This window comes from Trematomus bernacchii, unplaced genomic scaffold (assembly GCF_902827165.1).
Source record: "Trematomus bernacchii unplaced genomic scaffold, fTreBer1.1, whole genome shotgun sequence".
In the NCBI taxonomy this organism is placed as follows: domain Eukaryota; kingdom Metazoa; phylum Chordata; class Actinopteri; order Perciformes; family Nototheniidae; genus Trematomus; species Trematomus bernacchii.
In genome coordinates, this window is record NW_022987698.1 from 9184423 (window position 1) to 9210061 (window position 25639).

The 25639-nt window shown below is 40.0% G+C and overlaps 1 protein-coding gene across 1 annotated transcript in view; it reads left to right on the forward strand.

Annotated features, from left to right (window-relative positions):
* The first annotated feature begins 1253 nt into the window (after nucleotides 1-1253).
* Nucleotides 1254-25639, forward strand: part of eya2 (EYA transcriptional coactivator and phosphatase 2) — a 28745-nt gene continuing 4359 nt past the window's right edge. The window contains exons 1-11 of the mRNA XM_034138976.1: nucleotides 1254-1553; nucleotides 12362-12440; nucleotides 12978-13018; nucleotides 13472-13592; nucleotides 14707-14817; nucleotides 18651-18727; nucleotides 18950-19133; nucleotides 19618-19754; nucleotides 19875-19958; nucleotides 23431-23520; nucleotides 25508-25566. Of these exons, the coding sequence (XP_033994867.1) occupies nucleotides 13490-13592; nucleotides 14707-14817; nucleotides 18651-18727; nucleotides 18950-19133; nucleotides 19618-19754; nucleotides 19875-19958; nucleotides 23431-23520; nucleotides 25508-25566 (845 nt within the window). The 5' untranslated portion in view covers nucleotides 1254-1553; nucleotides 12362-12440; nucleotides 12978-13018; nucleotides 13472-13489. The remainder of the gene's footprint in view (nucleotides 1554-12361; nucleotides 12441-12977; nucleotides 13019-13471; nucleotides 13593-14706; nucleotides 14818-18650; nucleotides 18728-18949; nucleotides 19134-19617; nucleotides 19755-19874; nucleotides 19959-23430; nucleotides 23521-25507; nucleotides 25567-25639) is intronic.

A 25639-nucleotide genomic window follows, 5' to 3' on the forward strand; every position in this document is an offset into this window, starting at 1 on the left:
TCCAGAACGGTTTGGGGGCTTTGAAAGACATATTGATTTATATTTAAATAAAGCATCACATGAACATGTACTATCTAATATGGAAGCTTGATAATGGAGTATTTTACAGTATTGTAATATTTAAACCAGCTTACTTTTTTTTGCCATATTCAAGAGATATCTAATAGCCTACCTTTCTAAAATGGTTCAAAATAATCAGCAGTGAAAATTACATTTAGTTTATTCTAGGTTTTGAGTCATTTGAATTGCACATTCAGGGAAATATTTTACACTACTAAATGTATTAAAAAACAAAACGTATTACCAGCTTTTCAAATATGATGCATAAAAACGTCCTACCATCATATCTTTCAAATATGTCGCTACAACCTGCTACATCATTAAAACTGCTTATATACTTATGAATTACCTATAATATTCACCAATAATATAAAAGGTCTATTTTCCCAATCCTCAACTGAGTGAATTTTGTTGCATTTTCAGTACTTTAAATAATACATAGTCAGATTTGATGAATTTGTGTTATTTTATGTATGTTTACTTATTTGTTTACTTATAGTTTAAGTAGGCTATGTGTAATACTTCTCCCAGCACTTAATGTATTTCCGCCTTTAAAAAAGTGTCTTTAAAAAAGATAGCAATGTAAAACATTTCTGCAAAAGGTGACTGTATAGTTGTTCAAGGTGCGAAATTGCACCTGCCACGTTAGTTTTGTATCGTTTAAATAAGCAGTGTGAAGTAGGATATTAAATTAGATGGGAATGTAAATAGTGGATCTCCCCCCACACATCCACACTTACACACAGTAAAAGATAACAAACACTCTTTATAAAGCAGTCAATAGCCTGCAGTTATTGAGCACAAACTAACAAATCCTCCTATCTGGAGTGCATACAGAGGGTCCGCTGCTTCAGAGAGGAGGACTCAATGGAGTGCGGGTCGTTGTGTAAACAAACGAAGAAGAGCTCTTGACCAAACAAAGATTTAAAAGGGAGATTAAAGAGACGAAGAAGAAGCTGAGTTCTGCTGAGGGAATAATTGAGAGGAGTGGTTGAGATAAGGGCACGCGCACTGACGTAAACGCACGCACGCACGCACGCACACACACACACACACACACACACACACACACACACACACACACACACACACACACACACACACACACACACGATGGGGCTACGTGCAGCGCGCGCAGGTCTCGAGAGGAGGAGGAACCAGAAATCTTCTCTCATTTACTTAACATCACTTCCCATCGCCGGGAAAGCAAACACGCTCCTGAAGCTGCAGAGGAAGAGGAGTGAGATCGATGTGAGTGAGTGTCTGCAGAGAGCTGTCAGCTGTCAGCACCTGGAGACTCCTTTTCTGCTTCTTCTACCTCTTTTTCTTCCACTTTTTTTAGCAGCTGCGTGTCCTCTCGAGCGCTCACGTTGTCCCTTATTTTGCCGGGACACTTGTAAAAAAGTCTGCGGGTGTCTCTTGGGCATGGAGAGGCATCTGCTCTGATTGATACTCGGATTTTTTCAACTTCACGATCTTCTCTCTGAATTATGGTAAGTGTGAAATACTTCGATATCTTTTATATACATTCATCTTGTTCATGCCATCGAGTGTACGCGATTTCGAGGGGGTTTATTGTGGAGAAATCATTATATTTAATAAAATATCATTACGAGTTCATCCTTCTGTCGCTGCTCTTCAGCTCTGTTGGTGTTTATTTTAGTAGATCCTAAACATAATATAACATTACATGTAATTAACATTTAAAACCAGGACAATTGCTTCTAATTGCTGTGTGTCTTTTTTTTATTAAATCTATGATTAAGACGGACGTACAATTATGGTACGTTTATAGAAAAATAAACCAAAATCAAAATATGTCAAATTTAATTGAATTACTCCCTTTGGCATTTCCAATTAATTTTCAAATAAGACTTGTATAATAATGACATAATTTGAAATGGTGTGCTACATATATTACATTACAATACATTATACATTACAACATGTAAAGTATTTGAGACAACAACAACTACCAGACATGCATGGATTTAACAAATTGTAAATTAATCCTTGAATATTAAATTATCCTTATGTAGACACCAATTGCCTATTGGATACAAATTAAATAGATAGACAAACTATATTTTAATGCATTCAAATGTAGACCAATGTTAAAGTTAATGGGACATTTTAATTTTCAGAGTTGTGCTTGTAACTGAAGATATTGTAAATTATTTTCTTCTTCAGTATTAAAGTTCTTTTATTCACCCCAGTTTATTGTAATAGTCATTAATAAGAGCAGAAAAACCTTATAATCCCAACATCAACATGTCAGCAATTTGTGTTTCACTGAGCCTTTAAAAGAGAACCGTGTGTGAGGCACCTTCTCTCAGATGGAGCTCCTTTGTTTTTCTTGGTGCTGGTTGAATCGGTGCAACACTTTTGGCTCGGCCTAAGTACAGAAGATTACACTGAAATCACTGACACCCCCCCAGCCGCCATGCAGGGACCCTCATTAACTAAATTAGGGGAGCCTCGCTAAGCATTTTTCAAAGGCTGGTATTCATATTTTTCAAGGACCCCTTTATGGCTCCAGACGAGAAACGAACTCAATGTTGTTCCAACCATTTAAATCCCTTTTAAACATGTCTATCAGCCGCACAGTATGAGGAGCAACGATTACATGGGGCCCTTTAGTTTTTGAAAATAAATAGATTTTAAGAAAAATAAATCTGACATTACATTTTGTTGTATATGGTAACAATTGTGTCATGACATTTAATCTTCTTTATTTATTATTCATTTTTAACCATTAAAAAAATCCCTTTTCTTTTTCAGAAAACACATTTTAATTAGTATCACTCCAACTATTGGTTTTGCATAGATGGACACCAGAGGGTTTACATCCTTGCTGCAGGGCAAACATAGTTTAACTATTGTGGTGTGAAAAATGTCACACTCATTTCAGAATTGTATAACATAAACTGAACATATGTCACTGTCAGTTGTCTGAAATAAACCTGCAGGGGTAATGGCCAGCCAAAAAAGGATTCTTTTATTTTAGATATAGTGTCAGATTCAGGTCAGAGACAGATTATAAATCTCCTTAAATCTCTTTTTATATACCTGCGTTTTAACCCCCACAAATACCATCCAGGGGTCTTGTTGGAGGGGTGGAGGGGGGGGCTCCGACCACATACGGAAGGTGTGTTCTTGGGCGTGTTTGATTTAACACTGCGGTTCGTCTCTTAATAACATTAGGCCCCATTTCTGGACTCGCTCTCCAGGCTAGGCCGGGTCCCTCTCAGTCTCTCGCCCTCTCGCTCCTTCATGGTTCCTATTACTAGCTCTAATAAATTGTGAATAAGCAGCAGCCCAAAAAGTCCCGGGCTGTGGAGAATTCCCTATCCTGTAGCGCAAGGCACCCCCTCTTAAGAAAACACAAATTAATTCTAAACCCCTCTGTAGCCAAACGTTTGTGGAATGATAAATATTTTCATAGGAAGCTCTGCTCTTCCTGACTTTATCTGCACAAATTTCATTATATTTCTTCGCAGCCGAACAGTTCTTGAAATTTGTTAAGCTTCTGTTCATCTCTCTTTCCCTTTCTCTCCTTCTCCCTTTCTCTTTTTCTCTGGGAGTCAAATATCCTTGCTGACTTGAACTCAAGGTTACACCAGGGCTCTCATGTTGACCCATATAGTCTCAAGGTATACTCAATCTATTCTCTTAGTCTAAGAAATGAATTATCCTAGTATTAAAAGCTGGACGGATGACATTCATTTTGTTTTATTTGCTGAACTGAAGTGTGTCTGTTGAATATCTTTCAGTTAGATGCTGTTTTTTCTTGTTGTACGACACCCCAAATTCAGCCACACACACATCTTTGTGTTTTGCCTTAGCGTACAGAGCAAAGCTGACTTAATTTACATCTTCTCTGTCAACCTGCCAATTTTAAAGAAAAAATATTTCCGTGACTGTTCCAACACTGTGTGCTTTATGTATGATATGGTGATTTAGGTGCAGAATATCATTAATAAGAATTCATCCTGGTACACAAGAGAAACAATATATCGTTGTACAACAATCACAGTTGAAAAGACCACAACACATTTCCAAAATAATAATGTCTACGTGTAAGTAAGCAATATATTATCATATTGTACTTGTTTGCCTTTTTACATGTTTCCTTACTTGTTTATTTGTCCTTTTCTTCTTTAATTTATTGAATTCCCCATTACTGAGCAACTACTGTCACTGTCCACTTATTTCTTTAGTCATGTGTGAGTAAGTCACTGTGGAATAAAGTAAAAGCTTCTGGGTTTTCATGGATTGAACGCTTCTGAACTTTAAACAACTTCACGAGCAGCCAGCTGAGTGTAGCCTGATATGTGCAGCTGTCTGCATAAACAGAAGGCCTGACTAAATCTAAACTCTGTCGGCTGTTATTCCTAAAAGTCTATTATTACATACAGATTTAAAGCAACAACAGTAGGTGATACTATAAGACAATACAATTAAGACGAAAAAATATGTAATTACTGAGTCACTGAAATATATGCTTTTAAATGTATCCCAAGACTGTTGAATTTATATTATTATATTATTTATATTTGTGTGTGTGTGTGAGAGGCTTTATGTAGAATCCATTCTGCAGTATTGTGTCTATTGTGTTAGACCTCGGAAATGTGTGTGTGTGTGTGTGTGTGTGTGTGTGTGTGTGTGTGTGTGTGTGTGTGTGTGTGTGTGTGTGTGTGTGTGTGTGTGTGTGTGTGTGTGTGTGTGTGTGAGAATCTGCATTTAAGCATCAATATGTTTAGCTAAAACAAAAGGAATGAATGAAAGGGGGTCCCGGTGACACTAGTGGTTGAGGGGTTGTCTCTCCAAAAGTTTGGGGCTCGAAAGTGATCACACTTCCCTCTGAATGTCTTCCCCTCTCCTACCCTTGCCTCCATTTTTAATTCCCTTAAGCCCCAAAGAGCACCCGGGGAGGCCTTGTGGTAATGTGTGTGTGTGTGTGTGTGTGTGTGTGTGTGTGTGTGTGTGTGTGTGTGTGTGTGTGTGTGTGTGTGTGTGTGGTGTGTGTGTGTGTGTGTGTGTGTGTGTGTGTGTGTGTGTGTGTGTGTGTGTGTGTGTGTGTGTGTGTGTGTGTGTGTGTGTGTGTGTGTGTGTGTGTGTGTGTGTGTGTGTGTGTGTGTGTGTGTGTGTGTGTGTGTGTGTGTGTGTGTGTGTGTGTGTGTGTGTGTGTGTGTGTGTGTGTGTGTGTGTGTGTGTGTGTGTGTGTGTGTGTGTGTGTGTGTGTGTGTGTGTGTGTGTGTGTGTGTGTGTGTGTGTGTGTGTGTGTGTGTGTGTGTGTGTGTGTGTGTGTGTGTGTGTGTGTGTGTGTGTGTGTGTTGTGTGCTGTCAGCAGACAACAGCTGTCTCTCTGGCTATCTCCACTCTCCTTATCTCTACTTGAGAATGGAGAAGCCACACACATCGCAGCGTATAGCCTGCGGTGACCATATTTAATTTGTCTGCGCTTTCAGAATGGTTTGGGTACTTTCCAATGGATAGAGAATTTAATAATTCTCTGTGGCTCTGCGAGAATTTTTTACATTGAATATTTTCCTGAATATAGTTTTCTTCCCCACCATTTTCCATCTTTTAATGCCAACGTATTATATCTCATCTTATTTACCCGGCCTTGTTATCTCTAAAAAAGGCATAAATCAATCTGTTGCTTTCATTTATTTTACGCTTTCTCTGTCTCACACACACTCCCACTGTAAATCTACCATTATAGAAGTAATTGGACCTCAATCCGTCTGTAACGGCTGCGAGCTTCAGCTACCAGCGGGCTCTGTCTGGCCAGCTGTTAGCAACTACGGCGGCCACCGGCCATCATTTGCTGAGGAGGCTGATGGAGGGCAAAGCTTTTTGTCCTAATGACTAATAAAGGAGCCAGTCTGAGAGTGTGCGTGTGTATGTGTGTGTGTGTGTGTGTGTGTGTGTGTGTGTGAGTTCATTAGAGAAGGCAGGAGCAGTCATGCAGTCAGGCGTGTGTCAGTTTTGAGCGTGTGTGCGTCCACCCTCCCATCACTGGACCAGATGTTTTTTACCTGGGTACCAGACCACCATCTGACTGAGGTCAGCCCGCTGCTCCAGCCCCTCAGCCGCTCCTCCAGGCTGCTGGGAGGTCTGCCAGCTGTCCCCCACTTTGACCCGCGTCCCGGGGCACTGGTTCTGGGGGAGTCAGAGTCTAGACCTTGGGGTAGGTGGTCCTTTTCGAATTTGGCAATATCACTAGGGGAAAATTGTTAGGGATATTATTAGCGTTTGGGTGCCGATATATGGGCTGTGAAGGCAAGTGAGTAAGCATAAAAAGAAGGCAGTTGAGCATTTGTGCTGGAGAATATCACAGATTAAGACACTGGCATTCTTGAATAAAGAGGTTTTGATTACTGAGGGACAGAAGGGGGTAGCTTCTGGCATTAAAGCAGTCTTGTTGCAGGGAGTTAGTCAAGTGGAAAAGAAGGGCCACCAAGTCTGGGAGGTAAAGTTACAGAGTGCAGACAGAGTCGGCAACAGGTTCACTGCTGCCAGAGATTAATTGGAGCCTCTTGTACAATAACTTCTGTTTCTTTCAAAGGACATATACATCTGTCATTATGTGACTTAACTTTTAATTTAAAGTACTTTAGTATAAGCAAGGTCTGTGTGTGTTTTTGGTTATTTGAGGAAAGTGTTGCAGAGACTCCGGTGAGAGTAGAACCAGTCAGTAAAGTGATTAATCGCTTGCATAGGTTTTAAACTGGTTCCTCAAGTTTCTTCATTGTTGGTATTAGTGGCATGGTGGCTGTGTGAAACCTCATCGAGATGGGTCCCTCTGATAGTAAACAGGTGACAGCAACACGGAAACATCTTACTCCTGTGTTTTTGCTTTCAACTGTCTCAGCAAATGTCTGACTCGGGATGTGGAGTCATCGAAAACATGACTGGTTACTGTTGACATTAGCGTGTTTCCCAACGTCAAAAGTATCGCACTGTTGCTTGGGTTTTACTTTGCAGAAGGACCTCTGTGTGTGTGTGTAAACACAAATGTTCTGTTAATTGATTTTGCAACAAAAATAATTGAACATATTAACATCAAAGATACCTCAATTAGAATATAGCTTATATCCTTTGTTGTCCTGCAGATAGGGCATTGCTGGCAGTGATGATAATAATAATACATTGGATTTTTATAGCGCTTTTCCTAATGCTCAAAGACGCTTTACATAAAATCAAAACAGAAAAAGTATAAAGAAAACAAAAAACATAAACAGTAGTCCTAATCCTAAACTAATGTATGAGCTTTAAGTGTGCTTAAGCTTTAACACTTGGAATGTGTTTGCCTCTTAATTAATTATCTGGTTTTGAGGTTTTGGTGGGTGGAGATTATCAATCCTGAACATCTGTTAGTGGATGGCCAGCAGCATGTCTGAGCCTCTGTGTCTGCACACCTAATTTACCCGTGTTAATCAATCCTTTACCACAAAAAAAAGTATTTTTTACTTCTTCACACATTTCTCACTGATATCCTTATTGTATTGAACACAGGTTAAATTGACCGCTTGTTGGATAATTAATATTGTGCTGGCCAGGATGGAAATTGAGAGTATTTTAGAAGCTCTTTGTAGCTTTAAAATAAGTAGTTGAAAATTATTCGACATTTATTTTGATATGTGGATAATCATTTTTTCATAAAAGGCAAACATGATCTTCTTCCAGCTTCTCAGTTGTGAGGATCTACTACTTTGTCTTATCTGATAAAAAAATATATAGATAGATAGATAGATAGATAGATAGTGCTTTATTGATCCCAAATTGGGAAATTGTTTTTGTTACAGCAGCATATATATAGGTAAATTGATATCCTGTGGTTTTAGGTTGCACAAAACCCTGACATTTGACGGACAATTTACAATATTTTCTAACATTTAATAGACCAAATTATCCCTAAGATAAATACAAAAAATAATGTTTAGAATTATATCAAAAAAGGAATAAAAATACTGATTCTAAAATCCTTGTCCATTGATGAAACATATCAGAGTTTAAACAGCAAGGAGCGGTGTGTTTACTATGTGTTTGTTTATGGATAGATAAATATGTTTTGTGCACGTGACTTGGCAAATAAGCAATTATAAATACAGTCAGTGTTTTGAAAGATAATCAGGCTTATGGGAGCAGAGTTTGGGGCGTGCTCTCTCCTTTTATCATGAGCCATAATAGATTTGAAAGAAATGGTCTAGTAAAGCAACTAGAGCCTGTTTTCTACATTTTCCTCTGCTTGATAAGTCCTCTTCTTTTCATTTATCTGAAGACGTGCTGCCTTTGTTTAACAATAAATGTTAGTATAACGCTAATTCCACTTGTACTGCTGTCGGCCAAAGGTGGTTAAAGAGGGCAGTAGCTGGCAGATGGCACAGATTTCCACCATGAAGCCCTACAAAGTGCCCCACAAACTGAAAATACTGGGCCCTTGTTCTGTGTCTTTTATCAGTGGCTGCAGCAGTGAATCAACCCCCACTCTGCCCCAGGCTCTCTGGCAGACTGTCCAAATTGAGGGCTCCAGGTGGGGTCCCATATGGCATGATTACAGACCAGCACGTCACCTTGTCGGAGGAGCACAATGTTTCAATAAAAGGTCAAAACATGTGAAGGTCACCGTGGTGTCCGATCAGACTCTCACATGTCGTATCAAAACTAGACTAGACATTGACACAGCACACATATTGACACTGTAAACACATGTCTACGCCGGACACATACATCACAGAAAACTTACATGATATTAAAATAATTGTTCAACAATGTAAACAGGAGACGTGGGATCTCAACCAACTGTAATTTATTTAGTTCACTAACAGTATGTAATAAAGTAAACACAATTTGGAAAGTCACGAGTCAGTCAGTTGCCAAACATCTAAGCAAACTCTGTCAGTATTTTCATTTGAAGAAGACAGCTGACCTTTTATGTTAGAAGTGAATACGTTTTTTGATTATATGGCCAGGATAGATTCATACATTTCAAATATGAAACAATACAGGGGGTTTTATGTATATGCAAAATCTAACTCTGACGTCTTCATCAGACCTTAAATTAAATATGACTCAAAGTCATACATTCACTAAATGCTGTGACTCTATATTGTGATACACATTTCCATCATAAAAAGTAATTTTAGTAATCATTGTTGGTTCAACAGATTTTTTTGTACAGTATGTGGCTTCTATCCCCGTTTCAATCATTATTTGCGTCTTGTTGGACTGCAACCAGCTTGTCTACCCGCCTTTGCGTGTCGAGCTTGGAAAAGAAAAACACTTTTTCCCTTAGATGCTGTCACACTGACAGATAAACTAGTTGGCCCATAAGGATCAGTTTCATATGTGTCAGTCTTTTCCTCACTCAAGAGTTTAGTTGAACAACAGGTAAATCTGCATAACATCAGCGTATTCCTTAAAATGTATCCAATGACATTCCATCTTAAAGCACAATATACCATCCTGTGATGTAATCCATCAGCACAAAGGCTAGAATTTGATATCCGTGAAAGAAGCAGTGGTCTAGCAGAACCCTGGGACCCAGGTGAAGCTGGTGGGACTGGCCTTGTGGCCTCGTGGCCCCCTGTGGCCCCGCTGGGTTTGTTTTAGCTTTAGTTTCAGCCCTCGGCCCTCCACATCTCTGCTGAGCTCCGCTCATCTTCCCTCCGGTGTCCTGCAGTTCCCATGGCCTTGTGCGCCCTCCTCCCAGGCCTCACCCTGAACCAGGAAGTGCCTTCCCTATCACACACAGTGTGGGTGTTTGTGTGTACGTGCATGTACATGTGTGTGCATATAGGACTGTTGCAGGGATGCAGCTGAAGTCAAAAGGACTCTGAACAGGCGTCGCTTTTACTTTTGATCCCTGGAAAGTTTTAGGAAATGCTAAGCACAATAGCACTTTCCTTATTTTCCCTCTGCGGGATCATACTCTCTGGAGCTTCACACTACGCCTGTGATGAAGGTCAGATCAGGACCCCTGATGGCTACAAGGTCATAAGGGGCATTTCAAATGGAAATTGATAGAAAAGTAATGATGAACCTCATGCATGGTTCAAATTAAAAGTACAGTTTTGTTGACGCAAGATAAAAACCTAAGCGTTGCTTAGTTGAAAGATTTACTGTAGGCTTTCTTCATATGAATGAAATTCGATTAGAAATATCAAACATTTGCTATTTATTTTTAATAATAAAAAGCCTTTACCGACATGACAAAGTGTAAATAGACTCCTTTGTGACACATTTACAATCTGTTTTATTTATGTTTATTCTACAGTCATAACACAGATGTGCAGGTGGATTTTTCAGTCTTTGTAGCTGCTTCACGGTTGTAAGACATTTATTTACACAGAAAACACTGTGAGGTGTTTGAAAAGCAGGGAGGGCGGTTCCATCAGATGGAGCTGACACAACATGAGGTGTGTTTTCTCTAGTATTCTGTCAAAAAGGCTTTTGTTAGTGACATGAGATCAACACAAACGATACTGTAAGACGTTTTGTAATGTCAGTAAAGCTTCTTTTCAGCAGCAGACTGTCACCATTTCTGTCACTTTTCTTAGCTTGTTCTTTTTTTTTCTCATCTTCTCTGCTGCAGTAAAACCCTGCTGCCCCTATACTTCATGACTGTCATCTGTCTCTGTCTTTGTGTTGTCAGCGAGGTCAGAGGTCGGGCAGTTAGCTGCAGCTTTGCCAGATTGGAATGGCCCAGAGGCAGAAACAGAAAGAGGCAGAAAGAGGCAGAAAGAGAAAAGGGAGAGAGAGTAGACAAATAAATGGAAAAGCAAGTTGTGCATGTGAGATTTTAAGGATTCTCACCTCAGTGAGCATTATAATCAAATGAAAGGGATATGAATTCTACCAATGTAAATAAAAATTAACGCTGTATAGCATGATACAGGGTTGACATTGAATATGTTGCAGTACTGTGAGCATGGTGATACATTGCTGGATGGATTTTATACATCTTTTTAATCAAATTCTAAGACAACTTTTAGGACACACAACCATTAATGATCAAATATAGAAAGTCACTTTTTCATGCAATCAGAACAATGTAATCTACGTTGTATCACAGTCCCTATAACACCAAATAACCTTTTGTGCAATCTGAGCAAAGTAATAAACATTTGACCATATATTACAAATAAAATATCACACCTAAAATGAAGATACTTTTGTAAATCAAACATTTTCTACACCTTGATCAAACATAGAATGAATCATGTGACCTTGTTTTGAATCTATTTGCATCGACATGCTGCTGCACCAGACTCCGCTCTTCTGGAAAAGCTCTCCACCTGGTTTTGGAATCTGGCTGCATGGATTTTCTCCCTTCACCCTGACTGATGTTTGGTGATAAGGCCCGTCTCGCAGTCAGTGTTGCAAATAATCCCAAAGGTGTTGGATGATGTAGAGATCATTGCTCTGTGCCAGGCCAGTCCAAATCTGCCATGGCAAACTTACTGTGTGTGAATCTGTTTGTGCAAGTTGAAACAGGAGAGGGCCTGCACCAAACGCAATTAGGATTTACCTCTGTATTAAATAGTAGAGACCAAAATAAAATGTGCAAACAGTATTGCTCACATACTGTTGTCCCTATTGTGTTAGTAGATGAAGTTTTTACCGAATCGTTTCCATTACAACCCACCATACATCGTGCTCCATGACTGGTACCTTGAATGATTTAGCTTTAGCATCTGCTGTCAAACAGACCCATTCAGCTTCCTGCTCAGACTCATTCATGTGGCTTTGACCTTTTGACCTCCAGCTTACTGAGCCGAGACCTTCACTTCCGTCTCTTCTTTTCACCCTTTTCTTTCTTACTCTCTGTTATCATTTAATACTTCTGTCAACAGACACATCGAGAAAAACAGACAAAAGCCTCAGAAGACAGGACCGCAAAAATGTCTCATCTTGTCACCAAACATGAAACATTTTAAATCCTTCTTTCCTCGTTCCTCTTGATAGCTAAACACGAAATGCATGCCAAACAGCAAGATGACTCAGCGTTTTTTTCTAACATTTTCCCTAAGCATAATCGTACCTGTCAGGATCTTGTAACTCAGCATTTAACTGTCAGAGTCGCTAATGATCGTACTCTTCACATCAAGACCGCATTCATCTTCTCTGTCTATCCTTGAAAGTATTCACCTCTTGAACTGTGTTTGGAGAAAATACCTGCCCCTCCCCCCCCCCCCTCATCCTGCTGCAGCGGGGCCCGAGGCACGTCGCCATGTGTCAGTCACCTGCATACCTGTGTCCTGATGATGTGCGTTTGCTATTGTTTCCACAGGAGAGTTGACGGCTCGAGAGGAACCTGACTAACAGCGGTGTGACGGGATAAAGAGGATAAAGCTCTCTCTATAGTTCAGGTGAGAGGGCAAAACTACAAAGAAAAGAAAGAGTAAAGTGCTTCAGATGAAAGGTGGCTGCTCCCTGCAGTCACTGCAATCCTCAAGTCGGCCTTTTGACTCAAAGAATAGTTTTATATTAATTATATATAGCTTAAAATAAAACCTAATGATGTAACTGGTCATTATTGTCGGTCGTGAGGAGACCGCTTATTAGTTAGTTTGTTTTTTGTGATTGAAATCAGTAGAACCCTGATTTTAGGGGTAATTATATAAACAAAATGTGCATTAATGTTGTCTTTTTGTGTAATTGTATTACATTTTTTGGTGTTGGATGGTATCCTGCATTACACTGTGTTTTTCTACTTTTACAAAGGATATTAGGGAGTAATGCTGATGGTAAATGTGTCATTTATGTGAGAATATGTGAGAAACACCAAATCATGTGAAAATCACATCTCAGTAATTCATGTTTTATCTTATTAAAATGTATTTTTCAATTTCCTTACGGTTTTAATTGTTAACTTTCCAACATTGCCTGTTTTGTCTCATTCACAGGGCTTTTTCTATTGACCACATACTCATCGTACCTACTGCAGGTGAGTTTTTCATGACATTCTTCACTGAGGTTGAAAGTGGAATTTAATGACTTCTTTGTCACATTTTGTGCTGTGTGTCTTCCGGTAGCCGCCACATAATTGTAACTAAGCCTTAAACTCTGTGATGCTCATTATAAACTAATTATCTGAACTTTATTTTCCTTATTATTAAAACCAACTGAGTCTTTTCATATTTGTTTTTAGTGCTAAAAGTTGCAAAAAAAAGGTGCATCTATTCAGATTTGACCAGTATACAGTATGAACCCCACCACGGTACTGTTTGTGTCAATAATTCCTTTGTTGTTAAAGAAAGTGTTTGCATGTTTTTACATTTTCAATGAGCTTCCTCGTCCTCTAACGGTGACAAAAACAAATGTTCTGTTGTAACAGATAATGAGAACGAGAACCTGTCACCAAAAGTTTCCTCATTACTCCTTCCTTCTTTAAAACCAGCTAACGGGGAGAGGTGTGATGGCTGCGTACGGACAGACTCAGTACAGCCCCGCCCTGCAGCCTGCGGGGCCGTACGCACCCTACACTCACCACACACAGGGCTACAGCATGCCCTCCTACAGTGAGTACACACAACCATACAGTGATGTGGATGCGTTCAATGTTTTGATACAGCATCAGGTTCTGCAAGTTAGTGTCTTATCTGTTTGTTTCCTTAAAGCACTCACTTTTTTAAAACTTTATTTCCCTTTTTCATCGGCAACATAGTAACTTTGCAATACATACAGTGCCAAACACAAAATGCAGAAGTGTGCATGTTTTCCAATGTTTCCACCCAATCCTCCCCCCTGTACAGAACGAACGAAACAACAGCACTAGCACAAAAACATTTAAAATAATAAACAATCAAAAAGAAATGTTGAAATTTCACATAAAATGAATACAAATAAAACAATGCTAATTGATAATAGTGCACATATACTGTAGTGCACATATAGTCACATACAAATGGTTGAGGTATATGTTATGTCACAATTGTCTATAGCAAATCTGTACTAAAAAAAAAAATCAGTTAAAGGTAGGGTAGGTAATTCACTTCAGAAACACTTTTTGTTATATTCCATGGAATGCTCTTAACATCCCGATAGCAATGAATATATGAAATGCTTTGACAATAAATACATACAAAAATGTCATCTGTGGAAGCCGTAGTACTGTAAAAAGCACGACCAACTGGATGGCCTACCTGCCTGTCAGCTTTCCATCTCGTGCACAAACTTATCTCGTGCCCTCATTGGTCATGTGTGCGTTTGTGTGTGTTGGAGGAGGGGCTCTGTAAGGAAGTCTGAAGGAAGGGGCAGATTTTCTTCGGCTGCGTACTTTCAAATTCTAGCGCACTCGAGCTGGTTTCTCCATTCTTACCTACCCTACCTTTAAGGAAGAGTTCACAGTTTTAGCGTGTTCATGTATGGAGGCAACAAGACACAATAACAATATAACACATGCTGTAGGACAACATGTGTCTCATTCGGGGGAAACAAGGCAGACAGTTATGTAATGAATACAAGAAACCAGAATATTGTGTTACCAAGATAGATTGTTATACATGTGTATGTGTTATTGGATCCCCAGTGGTGAGACAGACTTGGTTAACATGAATCTGCAAGTTGGCTAATCTTTTATGTAACCTAGGAAATGAATCTTATGCTCATTCGATGGCATCTCTTTGTCCTTAGACATTAAAACAGAAGAAGGCCTGAGTCACTCTCCAGGTCAGACAGGAATTCTGGGATACTCAAACTTCAGCAGCACTCCTCCCGGTCAGAGCCTCTACAGCTACTCACACGGTAAGTCTGAAACACTGTGTGTATTTAATGTATGGACACGCTAACACACACACACACACACACACACACACACACACACACACACACACACACACACACACACACACACACACACACACACACCTTATATGCACCATCTTTGATTTCAAACTTAATAGAAGGAGCATCCATCCTTCCTCAGCTCTATACTCCTCCTCTTCTCTCTCTTCACTTTTTCTCTTTCCCTCTCCTTCTCTGTGCCACACCTGTTCTCCATTAGCTGCGGTCTGGACTCCTGGCGTCAAAAGTCTCCCCACCCCTCCTCTTTTCTCGGGGTCAGGCCCCCTTTCTCCACTCAGACCAACAACACAGCATGCAAGCGCTTGTGTCTGTAAGAGAGAAAGAGACAGTGAGAAAACATGTAGACGGAGGATGGGAGAACGGAGAAAAAAGGGAACAAAGAGGTGGGCAGAGGGTCTTTGTCGAAAAACAACAACTCAAAAGGAAGTGTGATCAGCTCTCTGCCCACACATGGCCTTGTGTCAGTGTGTTTTTGTGAGTGTGTGTGTGTGTGTGTGTATCTCCTCTGTACACATTCCTCAGTCGTCCGGCGCCCAAAGCATGACTCGCTCAGTGCGACTTTATGGCTTTGAAAGCAGCGTGAAATTGACCTTGTGTGTGAGAGGTTAAGGTGAATTATACGGAGGGGTGAGGAGGTTTAATGTTGCAGACGGGGGGGGGGGGCGACCCTGCTTCACTGTACGGATGAGACAAAGAGAAGAGAAACAGGATCAAACCGTAAACAGATTAGGTTTGATGCTACATGCTTTATATCCCTCATGCTCAAATGAGTGGAATATGAGCCAATGTCTTTATTATAATGGTCCTGGCATTTAAACACAATCTGAAAGCATATTCCATCTTTTGGTTCTTTTTGTAGTTTTACATTGTACTTGACAAGTTAATTACAGAATCCTGACAGGACAATGCTAATACAAGTCTGACAGGTAAGGAAACATGAAGGAGAATGAGACAGGTTTTCAGAAAGCCGACAATTTATCCAAATCTATCTAAACTACTAAACCGCTTTGCTCAAAAATGTCTAATTTCTCAGGATAACTGTATGTACTAATAGAGCTGGTATTGTAGGTCAACGTCGTACATAGGGTACAATAGGTTAGCCACACTTATTTGGAAAAGAAAAAAACATTCATCACAGTTTATAGACTGATTTTGTGATCAAACTCCAGTCTGCCATTCTTGCTTTGAATGTTTTCTCACATTTTCTGCAAAATCAGGGATCATTACCAGAAACTACAATGTTCTCACTTGCAGTTTTACCTCCAAATAAAGTAGATAAGATAACCTAAAGTGTGTGTAGTTTGCTTGTAGTTGTTGCCCTGTCGGACTTCATATTAGTGATTTCACGTCTCAGTGTTACCAGATCTCAGATCTTCCAACAGATCAAGGCCAAAAATACAAAAATAAGACTCAAGTTGTACAATGGAAAATCTGTATTGTTAACCCTATCTTGCGTCATACAGAGTTGATATAGTTATTTGGGAAGGGCTGAAAAACACCGGTAACAATTGGAGGGGGAAATTGTAACTGTTTTTTCTGTTGCCGGTGTTTTCAGCCCTTCCCAAATAACTACATTTTTCCACATCACTTCCTCTATTCAGATGTCCAACATTATATGGGAATGTAAATATTCCTGTGAACACAAACGATATAACATCTTACAAACTGCGAGGACCTCAATGCTCTGTTGGAGCCCGACTGTAGGACAAAACATGTTTTTTCTCAGAGAGAGTAGTTTGAGTTTGTAAGACACGGTTCCCAAACAAAATACATTTGTTTGAATATTTGTAAGCATAAATCATTAACTGCAAACTTCAAACGGTAATAAACTGCCACAACAACCCGATGTTTGTAGGATTTCAGAATGTTTCCATGTCGTCCATTATACTGTACACAATGCTTGAGCATGCACACGCAGACACACACAAACACACCACAAAAATACATCCAAACACACAGTTGTACTGCATGTTCAACTGAAACCAAATGGGGACTATGGGAGCTTTTTTTGTGTTTACTCCAGAGACCTCCTGGATTTTTCCTTCAGTCGCTTTGAAGATTGTTGTCCAGGGAGGTTTCAGTGTGGTTCTTCCATTGAGTCATTTGTCTCCTGTTTGTCATGCACTGTGGAATGGAGAAAAATAAATGGGGAGCAGCATGAAGCTTGAGACTGACGCAATAATGGAAAGTAGAATTGAGTAAGGGAGTCTTTCAAAAATATCCTGGTTCAGGTCATGTCGGGGAAGAGGAGAGTAAATCTTCATTATCGCCACAGGGAAGCTTGTTGCACAGTTCAACAGTCAAAACAAAAACCTTCACAGAAACTAATACTAAATCAACTTTCAACCTGTACTTAACTACTTTGAATAACTTCCTACTGTACACAAAACACCAAACTAAGCAACTATTTACAAAGGTTAATTGACATGTTTTATTTTTGGTTCCAGGAAAACTTTATTGCAATGCACACACACAAATGTACACAAGTAACTGTCAAGCTATGTCTTGTCAATAAGAGGCCCTGGCTTCCACCCAGCACACGACTCGAGCCAGAACAATGCTGCCAGTTTGTTCACCTAACCTAACCTGTTAACCTTACCTGCACGACTCTTTATCAGGAACAAAGAGAAGATGGCAGGTGCTGCGAAAAGTTGTTACTAATCTATCTAAAGATCTCAATCAATTTAATGGATATGCAGATATTCATGGTTGCTAGTGGTTTCATATACTTCTGGCACCAATATGAGATTGTAATTGTGAGGTCTTGAGTGAAATGTGAACTGTTGGATGGATTGCCATGACGTTTAGTGTTCCCCTCAGGATGAATTTTAATTACTTTGGTGATTCTTTCACTTAGCCTTTAGTGCCATCATCAGTTTAACACTTTGTGAATGTTATTACTGAGCCAAACACACAAACTAGGAGGGTAAATATGGTAATAATGGAATACAAATTAGATATGCTGCATCGGCCCTAGGTGGAGGTAATATAATTGGAGTACATGAGGAAAGACCTCTGCCAAGGCCAATGGTGCATTCAAATGCTCCCTCGGATCATCTAATTTCCCCTTTTGAGAACTGTTCATAAGCTGTAAATTGTAAGGAACATAGATGCTACAAAAAATATGTGTTAGGGTGCCTAACCCTAAACCCTCAAGTATTTATTTTGAGCAAACTGAAAGTAATTTCTGTATCTGCCTTTTGTTTCGGATATGCTCCACAATGTAATCTGTTTTTTCTTGGCTTATTTTTTCACCCTTCTACCATGAAGATCCTGCCAGTACTTTTTCGGCAAACAATCCTGCTCAAAGGCAAACAGACAAACCTAGAACATAAACTGCCTGGCTGAGGTCATACTAATTATTCAGACAAACAAACAACATGGACAGACTTGACAGAAGGATGCAGGGTGAGGCAGCGTCACTGTTGGAGGAAATCGCTTGGAGGAAGACATTCCTGCCTTGGCCTGATTATACTGAGAAGATTCCCACAGCAGCAGCACACTTTCCCACCTGTATTGTTATGTCAAACATAAATCTGACTCCCGGCTCCTGCAGCTCTGAGCTGTCACTGAGGAAGGAGTTTACTGCTCCTGACTTTCTTCACACAGATACTCACGGATCAGATCGTATATTGTGGCATTACATCAGAGGAGGATTCATTCATACAAGATGTAACGCAGTCAAATCTCTCACCAGTTTGTAATTGTTCTCCATCCTGCATGATGAATTACTTCCTGAAAGTCTGAACTTTTGCCATCACATCGTTTCTCAGGTGGTGGTATTTCATCTGGAATTTTTCAAGGCACCCATGCAATCTCGAGTTCAACCCCATTCAACTCTACACAACAAGTGAGTAATGTAACTTCGACAAGATGTTTTACTGCCAAGACATCTGAAGATCCTGAAAACATACATCTTAAACTATAGCAGTCCTGACAAATAACTTAATTTAGCAACTGTCATGACTGTCATATGTATTAATCATGATGACGACTGTTTGTTTGTAGGACGTTTCATTTTGGAATGATAAATGACACTGACTAATTAAAGTAAATGTTTACGTTTTGACAGGAGTTTTCAGCGTACTCAAGCTACAGTCAGAGTCAGTACTCTCCGTATTATAACTCTCATCACTACAACAGCCCCTACATAACCAGCAGCAACATCAGCCCCACTGCCATCACAGCTCCAGTAGCCTATCAGCATCCAGAACACCCCGTCATGCTGCCCAATCACAGCCCAGAGTCGCACACAGGTAAGAAGGGACAAAGCACCTTATGTTATTTCAAATTGACTTATAATACCACATGTACCATGCCTTACTCTGAACAAAAAGCACATATAACATGGACTGTACTCTACCAAGTTTGATATATTTGCTTGATTTTAAGAATAAAAGTAAATAAAAAAGGTATTTTCAAACTTGTGTTACATTTTATTTTGCTGTTACTATAAGATAATGTAAACTAGGCGCCCTTTTAAAAAGAAGCAAAGTCATTTATGTTCTGTAGGTTAAGTTGGTTTAAGAAACATATATTTTTTAAATGTCATATGCTAATTGTATACCCTGGTATGGATCCAAACCCCTTTGGTCCAACACATCCCATAAAGTATTCTCTGTGACTGGTTAATTGAGTTTAAAAGAGCGCCCCATCAACACGCTCTTGAGTTAATAAATCAAACTCTAAATCTCGAAGAAGGTTGTTTTATAGAGTTTGTTTTATGTGTGTGTGTTCTAGGCGAGTACCACCCGCCGCCAAGCCCCCCCACACCAGGTAAAGAGGAGGGGGTCCCCGCAAGGAGGGGGTCGGATGGGAAGTTGAGAGGGAGGAAAAGAGCCAGTGACCCCGCACCACCTCTGGACTCTGACATTGAGGTAAACACACTCTCACACTGTGTTGAAAATTATCAGCATTTCTCTACAATATTTATCTTTCTCTCCCTCACACGCACACACTCGTGAGGTTAACATTACATATCTGTTATTTCTCTGCAGCGCGTGTTTATCTGGGACCTGGATGAAACCATCATCATTTTCCATTCGCTCCTCACGGGAACCTTCTCCTCACGTTTCGGAAAGGTACGAATATAAGACCCCTCCGTTTGTTATTTACGAGCTCGCACTTTGAAAACAGTTCTGATACGGTAGATAGGCACAGTTTGGCATAAAACCCTTGCATCAACAAACTAACCCTTGTCGTCATAAAATCACCCTTTGTCTCAGCGCTGGAGTGCTTATTTGACTAACAGCCGAGTCCACAACCTTTGGGTCTCATCGCTGAGCATTTTCACATGCTGGCTGTTTTGCCTCTCTGCCCTCTTGTTTCTTTTCATAATGCACCGGGGCTGTTTAGCTACCCGAGCATCCCGCGGCGTGATTGACAGCCGGTGGGACCTTTACATAACAGACAGGCAGCTGACAAGGGGCGGACCGTGGTGCGTTTCTTGGTTTTGGCCGGGGACGCGTGTTTTGAATTCTCACGGTCCCCCTGCGGGTTGACACAGGGCTGATGGGAGGTTTCTGATCGGCTCAGCCCCTGGGCAGGCCATGCATGCTGTTGTTTCTTTGTCTTTCTGTTTCTGCCACAGAGGAGGAGGTGGTGGGGGGGGGGGGGGGGTGGGGGGGGTGAAAAAGGGAGAAAGAAACACAGGAGAGAGTGAGAGAGAAAGTGGATGTGTTGAAATGTGACTCATGTGCCAAAAATTCCTGATTCCTCCCACCAGCCCCCGAACGCCCCGCTGCTGGAGCTCAGCTGGACGGACTCTGACATCAAAAGTCAGAGGAACTGAATGAGTGACAGCGGAAAAACAGATTAACAATCCAAAGCATTAAGACGGCTTACAAGCTAGCTGCCCTTCTTTTTTCTTCCTCTTACATATTCTGCTAACTAATCCTACTCTGACAGCCATAATGCTTTTTTTCTGGCATAAGTTATCTTCACTTGATGTCCTGCTTTCTTTCTACTTTTAACAGCCCAGGCTCTTTCCATTAGGGTCAGCCTATTAAACTCTTATCATAAACAAATGTTTTGGAACTTGAAGTCAAAGCAAATCTGGGCCCGGCGTGCAGGAAAGACTAATGGCTGTGTTGAGAGACAGTTGTTTTCACCAGCTCCGTGAGCCAGAGGTGAATGGAGAACCACACGAGGAGCTGATCCCTTCCCTCGCTCCTCCATGATCTCATCTGTCATACAGCACCCATCAATTCACTCGAGTGTGTTTTATATATAATACATGAGTAAAGGTGGGAACTCGGGTGTGTTTTGTCTTTTCCTTCGTCCTCTTTTTTCTTTTTCTTTTCTGGGATTATCAGAAAGAGGCTTTTATTTGTCCCTCTAAAAAGACCAGCCCTTGATTTTTTAATGGGAGTGATTATAGATAATTATTTCAATTATTAGTCAAGAAGAACAATCGTCTCTTAAGCCTTTAACTCCACCTTCTTCATCCTTTCAATTCATGTCTTCCTTTTCAGTCCAGTGTTTCTTAATCCCTCCTCTTCATAATGTTCTCCTTTAGACCTCCTACTCCTCCTACTGAACTTTTTACGCCCTTCGTCCTCATTACCTTTTTTCTTTCTCTTTACACCTTTTTTTGGAAGGTGGGGTATTTTGTAATCATCATGATTTATCCTGCTTTTGTTATCAAGCCCTTTTTTTTTACCATTTCGAGCCAGAAGACGCCTCTGCTTGTCATTTACAGATGCATTCATCTCAAATGTTCACCTTTGGCTGACACCCCGGCCTGTGCTTCTCCTGTCTGTCTGCCAAAGACAAGCCAACGCTGCCATCAAAAAACACACCGCACACATTCATACACACACCTGCTTTTGTAGTCCTCAACAACAACACGCCCAAACTGTTGGTCAGCCTCACTGCGGTCATGATATATAGTTTTCTTATTAGGAAACAAACTGAATTTGGTGTAATGCAACACCTGCATAGTTGTTAGGGTTTTTTCCAATGCGAGAGAAAACATGAAGAGAGATGCAGGGAGGTGTGAGGGTGGAAAAAGCAGTGGTACTCAGATCTTATAGTAAAAGTAGAAATACCTATTGTAAAAATGTGTTACAAGTAGAAGTCCTGTGTACGAAATCTCACTCAAGTTAAAATAAAAAAGCATTGACATCAAAATCCTCCAGAAATAAAAGTACTTATTGTGGGTATAGCCCATTTCAGAATCATATTAAATATTACAATATATTAAATACTGGATTATGATGCATAAGTGTGTCTATCAAATCTAGTTTAGTTGAAGTGTGTTTTATTTCCTTTGAATGCTCCTAATCTGTAACGTAACTAGTAGTACTAGTATTAATGTACTGTTCTCGTTTCAACGTATGGATATTGAACTTAACAGCCAGCTAAACTCTCCTCAGCATCATTCCTCCAAGGAACAGGCAGGTGTTGTATCTGGCAGGAATTGTAATGATAAGAAGTGTGAAACTGAAACAGAATAAATGTCTCCATAAGTACACATAAAACAATGATATGTTCTTAACAATTAACTTAAGCTGTTAGATAAATCTCGTGAAGTGAAAGGTACAATATTGGCTTCTAAAATATAGTGGAGTAGGAGTATGAAGTAGAACAAAATGAAAAGTAGCCCAATATTATACTTAAGTAGAGTACTTGAGTAAATGTTTTACATTTCACAACTTGAAAAAGGTTAAAGGCCGCCATAAACACAGAGCAAAACGTACTGATGTAGCTAAATCCACTTAAGTTATGTAGTTAAATCTCATAGACTTACTGTTTTGTTTAAGATACTCTTATGGATTTTATCATCATTCCAGTCAGTCACAGACTCATTTCATTTCAAGCTAAGGAAAAATCTAAAGGAGAAAAGAAAAAACTTGCTTATTTTATGAATACAAATATGTTCCTAATTGTTTTATTACCTTATTCAATTGAATAGTGCAATGGACTTACTGATTTCAATTGTATGTGCATAGTTTAAATAAGGAAAAGGTGCAGTACAGGGAAAACACTAGACTAAATGAAGAGAGCCAAAACAAATAGGTCAGAAAATAGTTAGTGGAGATAACAATCTGCATAGTTTGATTGACAGATACATATTAACACTGGCCCCCCCCCTGAAACCTGTGTATGTCAATCCAGTTGATGAGTTTGAAAAAGGAAGTGGAAAAGAAAGCTGTTAGGAGAGACAAGCAGGCGGCGGCACTGACAAGGCGGGAAGAATTGTGACAAGTAATGATGTTCAACAATCCAACTAACTCATTATTCTCTAAATACCAAACCTCTTAAGCCATCAATCTCAGTATGAGCACTTTAATTTATAAAGAAATGTGTTGTTCTGACCTCATTTCAGGTCAGGCTATAGTAAACAAAACGTTTTTTCTTTAATTAAATGTGTTGAGTGTGTGACGGATAGACAGATAAGAGAGTTTACTGTGTCTGAGGGGAAATGTGTTGCCATGCCTCAGGACATAAATACATACATATCCTTGATTGACCCTTGATTAAATGTTATTATTATTATCAGAGTGGCTTTTAAAGTGATTAATTTTAGAGAATGTGTTTTTCTGTGTTCAGGACTCCTCAAAGGCAGTGTCTCTCGGTTTGTGGATGGAGGAGATGATCTTCAACCTGGCCGACTCCAGACTCTTCTTCAACGACCTGGAGGTGAGTTTAAATTTGACTCATAATTTAAAACCTGTGAACTTTGTTTGTTTGCCCCCTTAAACCATTATACTGCACATCATGCGTTACTTCACACAAAAACCTTACTTATTATTTATTTTATAATAAATGCTGCCCTTTATCTCAGGTTTTTGCCACTGAAAGATGTATTTGAAGAAAGACAGGAAATATCAGCAGTGAGAAAATATCCAACCGTTAGCTGCCGTTACTTTTCCCATGGAAACAGGTTTTACATTTGGCTGCATAAAGCACAGTGGAAATCCCCTCACACAACTTCTTTATGTATTAATACGTACTACTCCATTTTCCAAATAATTTGCTCTCCTCAGTTTAGCAGGAATATGAAAAGCAATTTGTGTTAAAGGTTGGCTTAAGTGCACTTACAGCACAGTTATACACAACCTGGACACTAGTGCAACCTCTACAAAACGATGACGATGCGGTTTTATTACGTGTAAGTGACTGAAAAGGTTTATACGTTTTTCAGGCTGAATTCCTTGGCCTTGTTCTGACAAAGGAAAAAGATTAGAGAGGGACGGAGGGAGAAAGAGAACAAGTACACTTTGTGCAGCAGTAATTATAGGTGTGTGTCTGAGCATCGGAGAGGAAAATTAGTCAAATGGGAGGAGGAACATTTGAGAGAAGGGAAAGGAGCCAACAAAGCCATTTGCAAACCCGGGTCCTTACCCCCTCTTTTGTTGTCAGGGCTCAGTAAATCTCTAAAGCAACTGCTGTTAAGTCTTAAGGCACAATCATCCTGTCCTTCCTCTGTCAGTAGCTGCTTCACTGAGGGTTATCGCTGCTGTCATAACTCAAGTACTACCAGAAGAGATTAAATAATTGCTATAATCAAAGTCAGAATTTCCAGTAGAAATGTTCCGATATAAAAAAGCAGATTTGTATGGCTCTATTCCACTTGAGTTGAAGGTCTTATTACTGGATTAAAATGACAATGCTCTGGAGGCCCCGAGTGTAGCTGCTCTGAGTTTCAGAGCCTATAAATCTCTAAAGGGCTCGTTTGTATTGTATGGTCAGTAGAAGCTGCTCTGCAGAGGCGGATGGCACCTGAGTGGGCGGTGGGTTGAAGCCCCTGGGAATAGAGTTATGTGGAGATGGAGGGAAGATGAGGTAGCGTCTCCATCTGGCTTTAAGAGGGCTGAAAGGTGATAGGAGAGCCTGTCTGTCCCGGGTCGCTGGGTGACAATTAGAAGTTAGACTAGGACACTAATGTGTGCATGGATGTGTGTTATGTTAGTTTGAAAATTAGAGGCTTTTTAAGATATTTTTTTAAGAGAAAGTCATTGTTAGATTTACTGGATTATTTCCTCCTGGTCCACTATCACTTTTTTGTAACGCTATCTTATTTCTATTGAGATAACGCCATGTCTTTTTATGCTGCTGCAACGCAGACAATTCCAAAATTGGGATCAATAAAAAAAAAGTACTTCTTATCTTATTATCTTTATCTTATCGTGAAAAGGGGCTTATTTTTGTTTTCTTCATTTCCAATCTTAGTGACTGTTTCATTTATTTCTGATTGAACTGCATAATGCTGAAGGTGTTTTGTTTGTAGCAATTATATTAAGCTATAGTGTGGTTTGAATGCCTTTTGGTTCCTGAAGCATCCAGTAGAGAGGAACAAAAAGACAATGAGTCTTTCTTCAGAGGATTCTTTTAACAAAAAAAGTATGCAGTAAAAAAAGAAAAAAATCAGATTAACTTTCATTTACGGCGTGGTTTACCAGCATTACACAGTCATGTTGACTGTCCTGTATGTCTGGCGCCTCGCCGTTCGTGTCCCAATACCTTATTTCCTTCTTCCTTGTCTTTTATTTGAGCTCTTTTTTATTTGTATTCCTGTAGCTGCTATCACCCCCGCAGGCTCCCCTAAAGAGGACAGACCTGCCCGTACAGCGCTCCACTCTGAAATGGATCTCTTGATATATCCGCTCTCTTTTTCATTTCCCAGGAATGCGACCAGGTTCATATTGATGACGTGGCATCGGATGACAACGGACAGGACCTGAGGTAAAGTGCTGCTGCTGTGTTACTGTACTCCGTTCTGACAAGGCTCGTGAACCAGACTTGCCCTCGGGGGTTT